The following is an 8,956-nucleotide window of genomic DNA, read 5'->3' on the forward strand; positions in this document are numbered from 1 at the left end:
GTCTTGAAGCACATATTTCTTTTTCAATAAGACCTTTTCCCTCAACATTTAGTAAGAGAGAAGGATTGTTTTGCTCATTACTCACCTTCTAATTTATTTTTACTGATTTTTATAAAGATTTCTTTCAAAAAATTAAAGGCCGCCTACATCCAAGCATTGGCTTGTCAGATTGAAAAAGAAAACCTAAAAAAGAAAAAAAAAATCATTTTCATGTCTCTTAATAGACAAATAAGGTAAAATTATGTGTGTATTTGAGTGTATAAAATGTTAGCACTTACCTTAAACATAAATGTTGGCTATGTGACCCTGTGATATAAATATTGCAAAAATGTGCTGATATGGCTTTGGGGTTTTTATGCTATTTTTGCACATGGAAAAACTGAGTGCATTATTAGGAGCTGAGCTTGGGGTCCTGCAGTGCCTCTGGAAGAGCCTAGGTTCTCCCTCCTATGTGAAGCACCAAGCACTGTGGGAATCACTCAGCACTCCATCAATATTTGTAAAATAGGATGCAATATTTTCCTGATATGTGCCCTAATCTTCCTCTTCTTCTCTCCTTTCTCCCCGTACCCCTTCTTCCTACAGGTCTTTTTCTGGAGTCCTGGGAGGCAGGTTATGGGCAGGACTGCCTCTGGCCTGCACCATGAAGCCTGAGTCTGCTTCTGCTCTGCCCGGGGCCCTGCTCTGCCTGAGCACTCAGCTTCTGACTGCCCTTCTCCCCGCAGCCCCCAGCTGCTAGGAGGTAGAACTTCAGGACTGGTCCTTGGCCTGCTTCTACCTTTCACCTGGCTTGCCTCACCACTCACTCCTCCTCCATCACAGCACTGCCTACCCCAGCCCTCTGCCCGGCCTACCTGGCCGGGGCATTTGAGGGTCTGTTGGGAGGAGTGCATTGCTGAAGCCTTCTACCCACCTCCTTGATTTTCCTCCTTGAATCAAGGCCTCCGGATCCACATGGATAGCTGAGATCTGTTCTTGGAGAAAGACACTTTGCTCCTCACTCCAGGCCCTCATTTTCCCCACCTGAATGCCTCTTCTGCTGCCCTGTCTTTTCCCTCCGCCTCTTTAGTGAATTTCCTGCTTGTGTGCCCATCTGGGGCTGCCTTGTTCACTTTCCTCTTTCCTCAACCTCTCGATATCTGTGCGTGTGCCTCCTTCCTCTTGTGTGCTCTCTGTCCCCCAGCCTGTCCCCTCTTCCTTTCTCCCTTCACCGCAAAGGGGCATCATCCCCTGAGGGCTGTTCCCTGGCTGTCTGGTCCTCCGGGCTTTGTGCCGGCAGCCGCGATGAGCTTCCCCGTGCACTCCGTGTTCTTCACCCTGAAGGTGAGCGTCCTGCTGGGGTCCTTGCTGGGGCTCTGCCTGGGCCTTGAGTTCATGGGCCTCCCCAACCAGTGGGCCCGCTACCTCCGCTGGGATGCCAGCACACGCAGCGACCTGAGCTTCCAGTTCAAGACCAACGTCTCCACAGGGCTGCTCCTCTACCTGGATGATGGTGGCGTCTGTGACTTCCTCTGCCTCTCCCTGGTGGATGGCCGCATGCAACTCCGCCTCAGCATGGACTGCGCCGAGACCGCCGTGCTGTCCAACAAACAGGTGAATGACAGCAGCTGGCACTTCCTCATGGTGAGCCGGGACCGCCTGCGTACGGTGCTGGTGCTAGACGGTGAGGGCCAGTCTGGGGAGCTGCAGTCCCAGCGGCCCTACATGGATGTGGTCAGTGACTTGTTCCTGGGTGGAGTCCCCGCGGACATACGACCTTCTGCCCTGACCCTCGAGGGAGTACAGGCCATGCCCGGCTTCAAGGGATTAATCTTGGATCTCAAGTATGGCAACTCAGAGCCTCGGCTTCTGGGGAGCCAGGGTGTCCAGTTGGATGCTGAGGGACCCTGCGGTGAGCGTCCTTGTGAAAATGGTGGGATCTGCTTTCTCTTGGATGGCCACCCCACTTGTGACTGTTCTACCACGGGCTATGGTGGCACGCTCTGCTCAGAAGGTAAGGCCCTCTTCCCCATTCCTCTATCGTTAGAGACCCACACAGTGGCTGGGGTGAAGGCTAAGGCCCCTGATAGAAACCGGCTCAAAAGCTGCTGCTGTTATCAAACATGCAACTAACGATCTTCAGCTGTATGTTAGATAATCGGGTCCTTTTCCCAAGGGGGTGCTGGAAATCTTTTGCTTGCTCTTAATGGAAAACCCATCAGATCTCAGAAGAAAGAGAATCCTGGCTACTCAGCCATGGGCTCCTTACTCAAATGTTTGGCTGTACTCAAAGGGCTAGATGGAGTAGATCGCAGATCTGTGCCTAGCTCAGCTACATCCACCTCAGCACAGATTAGCAGAATCGACAGAGGGCAAGAAATCAGATAGAAACGGGCAACGTGGTTATCTCGATCCCTTGAGAATTGGACCCTCGGGGATAGATGGGAACCTCCCATTACTTCCTCCTTATAATCCCTGGCATAAGGAAGGCCTGTGCAAAGAAGAACTAAAGTGGATGGATTATTGGTCCATGCTTGGCCCTGCTGTACACCCAGCCCTTTAGCTGTGCCCCTCCTACCGCAATCTTTTGGGTAGGTGTCTGGCGGGTGGACGAAGCATCTGGGGACGGGCCTTCTTGCCTCCTCATTCTTGCACTAGGATTTTTTAATATGAAGTTCCTTTTTCCTTTCCTATCCTCTCTGTGTATGAGAATGGTAGAGGAAGGCACCAAGACTGACAGGAGCCTTGTCCAACCAAGCCTCTGAGGGAGCTGGCAATACTCAGGATAGCCTCAGAGAACCTCCCAAGTTCAACTACAACTTCCCAGGGAGAGGGAGGAAGGGACTTGTGCCAAAGGACTTAGGCTGCTCTCATTTTATTCATCAAATTCTGACTCTTTGGGATTAGATCTAAAAGAAGTGGCTCAGACTTTACTCACAATCCAGATACCTGGACTTCTGGACTCACTAAAGTTCTGGATTTCAGTAGGAAGACCTACTATGTAAGAGCTGGCTATATGAGTATATGTTGGGAGGTTGGGATGAGAAAGAGCCACGGAAGTTACATTTCCTCCCATGCTTTTCGAGTTAAGCCCTAGAGCCTTCTAGGGATGTTTGTGTTGCCACCCCATGCTGGTATCTTCAGGGAGGTGGTGGGATGGTACAGGGCAGAACAGTGACTCTCAGCCTTGGCTGCACATTAGAATCACCTGGAGAAGTTTAAAAACTCTCAGGCCACACCACAGACCAATTCATTCAGATGCTTGTGGGGCAGTGGGTGGGATCCGAGCATCTGTATGTTTTCGAGTAGGTGGAGCCAGGTAAGTGTCTTAGCACTGACTCCAGGGGTCTCTTCATTCAAGTGAGGCTTCACTGCCTTGTGATTTGTAATGAAAAAATAGTGTCTGCGGGTGTTGCTAAAACTTTTACAGAACAGCCGAACCCCTAAAGTAGGTTATAGTTGATAAGAACTTTAGCTGCTAGAGCTATTTAAAAAATGTTTTAAAAATAAAAACAAGGTTTTTTTCACAGGTGGTATGTGCTGGAGACTAGGACACTTTCAAGGTCTTGTCGGAGGCCTTTGTGTAGGTCACATACGGGCTATTGCAGGAGGGCTCCCTGGGTTCCTCTGCTGGGTTGGGCCTGGTATCTCCCTTCCTGAGGACAGGCTGCAAGACGGGCAGATGCAGGACACACATGTCATCCTTTGTGGCTTCTGTCCCCCCACCCCCCACCCAGAACCCACTGGAAAAAGGGATGGGGAAGAGGAGCTGAGGCAAGCCCAACCCACAAAGCCACTTTGGGAATGTGGTTATCGAAGCACTTCTCACGAGCAGGTGCCTTCTGGAGCTGACTGCTGTTCCAAAGCTTCTTGGCTTTGGAGAAAGTTCTGCTTGAAGACGCTGACGTGATGACTTGTTTTTCACTTGCCCAAAGGATCTGTTCAGTTCTCAGAACTTGCGTTGAAAGCTGGCATTCTTCCTTTCTAGGGACCAGGGTGTTTGCAAGTGTGTTGTTAACTTGCTGATTATCCCTGATTGCATTTTTCGGTTTAAAAAGAACTCATTTCCTCTGGGCAGGTCTGGATCAGCACTTTTCTGCAGGAAGAATCTCAATCCTGTATATGTATACAATTTTTCTTCTCTTTCTGCCCCTTTTTTGTTTTGTTTTGTGTGTGTGTGTGCATGAGTGCATGCATGTGTATAAGGTCTCCAGTGGAATTTTTTGGAAGAAATCGAAGACAATTTTTTAATAGTTAAATATATATTAATAATAGTTCTTCCTACAGGCTTCAGATCATCTTGTGGCTATAGATTGATACTCCAATCTGTAGAAGGCCAACACACAGAATAGCTCATTTATTCTCCTGATACGTAAATAGAATAAATAAACCCTGTAGTAAGAGGAATACTTGGTTGGCTTGGAACAGAGCAGTGCAAAGGTCGAGGTGAGGGTAACTGTCGGGAGAAGTATCCGAATTTACTGTTGATGACTTGGAAGCTGTTGGTCTTGGTAATTGTAATCATGTCTAATCACAAAAATGCATTGCAGTCTTTTAGAAAAGATTCGTTCTCTCCACACAGTTAATTTTTAGACTAAGCGGGGGAAAAAACTCACCTGTAACATATTAAGGGGGAAAAAAAAATCACAGCAGCTGCTGAGTGTCAAGCAGATCTGCGTAAAACAAGATATATAGCCTAAACGAATGCTTACCCATTTTCCTAAAGATAATGTGGTGAATCAGGTAGTAAAGATGCATCCATTCCTTCCCCCTCCCTGCTTTAAATCGCACATGTCACAGAACTGAAACTAGGGGACTGATTCCCAGCAGTTGGTCCTGGGTACCAGGCATCTGATTGTCTCAATTTGCAGGATGGGCTCTGCCATTTGATTATGTGAGGGCCTGCATTTGGCATGGAAGATCTGTTTCGTACTTCACGCTTTAGCAGTTCAAGAGCAAGAGGAGCTGAGAGGGCTCCTGCCACTTCAGATGGATGTGGTCAGGGCCTGTTGGAGGCGCTCTCTGTGGTCCATTAGTTCCTAGCATGCTGGCAGCCTTGATGTTTTCTTGGCTTGTCTGGCTTTCTCACCCCAATGGCTCCAAAATGTCTCCATGCTGCACCCCAGGAAGAATGCATAGAGGGACCCCATTTTTAAATGTGCTTTGGGCTATTTAGAGCTCCTGTTGGGTGTCTTCTCTGGGTAAGACCCAGAAGACACCAGTTGCTGTGGGAGAGTTGGACCTAGTGGTAAGAGGTACTGGACACAGTACCTTCTCTTCTGTGTAGTGAATGGCTTTTAGCTCTGGCCGCAGACTGAACCACACAGCCTACACGGGAAGACTTCATTCTAAGACTCCCAACCCAATTAATGGTCATGTGGAACATTCTGGCACATGATGGAAGGAGAAGAAGTCCCACCTAGATTTACTTCTAGATGTTATGTTTCTAAATAAAATGTTTTGGTGCTTAACTTTATACTTGAGCATGTCAATGTTTAATCTTGCCTTTTCAGTAATGGTCTTGAAGGACAGAAGAAGTGCAGTTAATTAAAAATAATTTTTAAATTAAATGTACCAGGTTTGGGATTTAGTTGAACTATGGCACAGCATATTCACCTGGTTTTTGTCTGTCCTGTTATGGGCAGCCTTGAAGCTCACCTGGGAATGAGGATGTAGCCTGAGCTCCCTCTAGAGAGTAGTTCCCTCATGGGTCATTGAGAGTTTGCCATTACTTTGATGAGTTTAAACTCAATTGTTTGTTTTTAATCCATTCTTAGTTATGAATGTACATGTATTGAATTTCTCAACAATCTGATGGTCATGAAGGTGTATAAATATCAGTACAAGTCTCCCTGAACAGTACACTTAGCACGATGTCAGCCTTTTGCAGGTGAGGTAGGGCCAGGGCAAGATGGAGAAGTCTTCACAGGTCGATCTCTATTTACAAAGCTCATTACATTGCCTGCTATGTGCAGGAGCACAGACCAGAAGCTGCTTGTCTTGAGTCTCAGCTGTAAAGTTTTCAGGTGTTGGGATCCAGCAGGGAAGTATAGCGGTGGGTGCTGGTAATAGGGACCAGAGCATTATCACAAGCACACCGTTGTGTGGTGCCCACTGGCCTCCCATCCCCCATCCCTCCTACTGTCTGAAGATGATATCCTGCTCAGGTTGGTTTGACTGATGGCTCAACTCCTCTGCGTGGCCTTGGTATGCCTTTCTGAAAGTGAATTTCAATCAGTTTTTACTGAGAATTTTGTGACTCTTACCCCGTTTCTCAAAGCCAGAACTAGGATAGAATGGTATGCCACGAGGAGGTGCTTACCCCTGAGAATTTACCAAGGGGCAGAGACATCTGAAGCTGTAGTTAGGTGCCAGTGATTGCCCTGGCTAGATCCTCCTGTTGTGTGCACTTGTGTAAAAACACAATCATCTCACCTCCCCCTTTCCAGTGCACATCCTGCCAGAATTGTAATAGGGCTTTGTTCCTAATCTGTGTCAACCCTGAAAAGTCTGGGCGGTGGGGGCTGGAGGAGAGTGGTGAGTAATCAGAGAGTAAAAGCTGACTCCTTTCAGAATCCTTCTCCCTGGTTTGGAGACTAGCACAGAAGCGAGGCTTTAACACATACACAAAGGAGGACTGCTGCTTCTGAGACATGGTGCCTCACCCACATTCAGGAGTTAGGTGGGACCAGCCCAGCCAGCAGGGGCTGTCACTAAATGGAGCCTGAATAGGGGTCTGATTGCTCCTTTTTCCTCCTCTCCTCCTGATTACCAAGTGAGATTTCCTGGATATGCTGTATGCTAAATGGCAGAGCAGCCGCCTGCCACTTGCTCCAATTATCCCTCTTTTAACTGCAGAGAGAAGAGCAATTTTTTTTACCCCCACCCCCCAATAGCTTCTCAGCCTCCTTTAAAGAAGCAAGACCCATCTTCCTTGTTCCCCCTTTGATGGGGTGAGAGCATCCCTATCCCTTTGCACAGCCTGCATGCCAGCTGCAGGCTGCAAAGGGGGTGGGCCTGGGGTAATGCTTAGGTCCAAATTCAGCAGGGTTGAGGGGTCGGTAGGCGTTTTGCCAGGAGCCTTGAGTGGCACATGAACTTGCATTTGCATTTGGTAATGAGACACCACAGGCCCAGCCCTGGGGGCTAATTATCTTCAGGTCCCCTATCTCCATTTGCAGGCTGCCCAGGAAAGATGGCTTCCAGTTCTTGGGGCAGCTGCCCATCATCTGGGCCCTCTCTCTCCTTCACAGGACAGAAGAGGGGATGTGGGATGTGCTTGGGGGATGGGACTAAGGTGCCCTCCCTGATGCCTCCTATTGTCCTGCAATTATTGGCCCCACAGTGCAGTCCAGAGCAGTGAGGCCCCAGAGATGGAAATAGAGTGAGAGAGGCTTTGGGCCAGGGCTCTGAAGATCAGGTACCCTTCCAGGACAAAAATAATAGTGATATTATTACTATACTATTAAATACCACCACGTGCCTGACATCCTAGATATTTTATATGTATTGTCTCATCTAATCCTCATAACACTCCTGTGTCACTGATATCATTAACTAGCCCCATCTGACAAATGACGAGCAGAGAAATTTGGAACTCGAAGTTTAGTGTAGTTGTTAAAAGCATAGATTCTGGAGTGAAAAAGATCTATACTTAAAACTGGGCTTGGCTACTTACAAGTCATATGTCTTTGGAGAAGGTTTTAGATGCTTCAGTATCCTCATCAATAACAATAAAAATAATAGCTAACAATCATAGAGCACTCACTCCATGCCTTCATTGTCTTAACTGCTTTGCATGTATTAGCTCTTGTAACCCTCACAATCACTTTTGACACACCATTATTATTTTCATTTCGTAGATAAGGAAGCTGAGGGACAAGAGGTTAAATAACTTGTTCAAGGTCACATAGCTAATAAGAGGCAATGCTGGGGTTTGTATCTAGGCATTCTGACCTCAGAGCCCACACTCTTAACTGCTATGCTATCCTGCCTTGCAGCAAAGCAGAGATAATCAGAAATCATACGTTATAGAGTTGTTGAGAGCATAAAATGAGACAAAACGTATAAAGTTATAAGCATAGTCTCTGGGAAAGAGCAAGTCCTGACTCTGGGCTGTTGGTCTCCTGGCATGCATAGGACCAAGCTGTGTGTCCATTTGGTTTCACAGGTTTGAAGTTTCCCTTTGAGTCCTGCCACCTGTGCCGTTTGCCTTTGTCCCAGTCTGAGAGATGGCAGAGATCGAAGGAGGGATTTAAAGAGAGTATAGAATCCAATCTCATTGCCATTTGCCCCTGCCTAAGAGCATGGGGTTTTTCTGATGATGGTTGTGCCTGTGGGACCATATTCGGAGCTCTTTTGCCTGCAAACATGGTGTTCTGGCTCCCACAGCAACCCGATGAGGCAGGTAGGACAGGCCTAGCCATCCCACTGAATAGATGAGAAGACCAGACTAGACCTGAGGAGCCTTTAAACCTGTTGCAGGAAGAAGGTGCAGGGACAGGCTCAAATGCTGCCTGTTGGGCAGGTATCTCTGGGACCTGAGAGCCCAGATCCCCACCATGGCATTTTATTTCTGCTCCTAGGCTCTCTTCATCAACACAAATGGCCTGTGTCTCCATGGTGAAATGGAGCATTGCCTCCCTGGATGCTGATGATAAGCAAAATGTCAAACTACTAGAGTAGGAGGTTATCAGCTACGCCAGTCCCAGGAGCCTTGCTCCTCCCAGTCAGAAAGAAAGAGAGAATATGAGAGGATGTGAGAGAATTAAATGAATGAATCTGAGTATTTAATTCTCACTCTCATGACCCTGGTTTGAAATGAAGTGACTGGGGATTGGACCCACGGGTTCCCAGGCATTTGGAGCACAGCTACACCACACTGGAGCATCACTGGACAGCGCGACCTCTTCAGACTTACCTTTGGTTTCCCAGGTGCCAGGAAGCACCCCATCCAGGGTTGGCGGTAAAAAATGGA

The 8,956-nt window shown here is 47.8% G+C and overlaps 1 protein-coding gene across 1 annotated transcript in view; it reads left to right on the top strand.

The window, feature by feature from the left end:
* Positions 1-1,284: 1,284 nt before the first annotated feature.
* NRXN3 (neurexin 3) overlaps positions 1,285-8,956 on the top strand; it is a 1,427,156-nt gene continuing 1,419,484 nt past the window's right edge. The window contains exon 1 of the mRNA XM_023528800.1: positions 1,285-1,993. Coding sequence (XP_023384568.1) covers positions 1,285-1,993 — 709 coding nt within the window. The remainder of the gene's footprint in view (positions 1,994-8,956) is intronic.

The sequence above is a fragment of the Pteropus vampyrus genome, unplaced genomic scaffold (genome assembly GCF_000151845.1).
Source record: "Pteropus vampyrus isolate Shadow unplaced genomic scaffold, Pvam_2.0 Scaffold32, whole genome shotgun sequence".
NCBI lineage: Eukaryota > Metazoa > Chordata > Mammalia > Chiroptera > Pteropodidae > Pteropus > Pteropus vampyrus.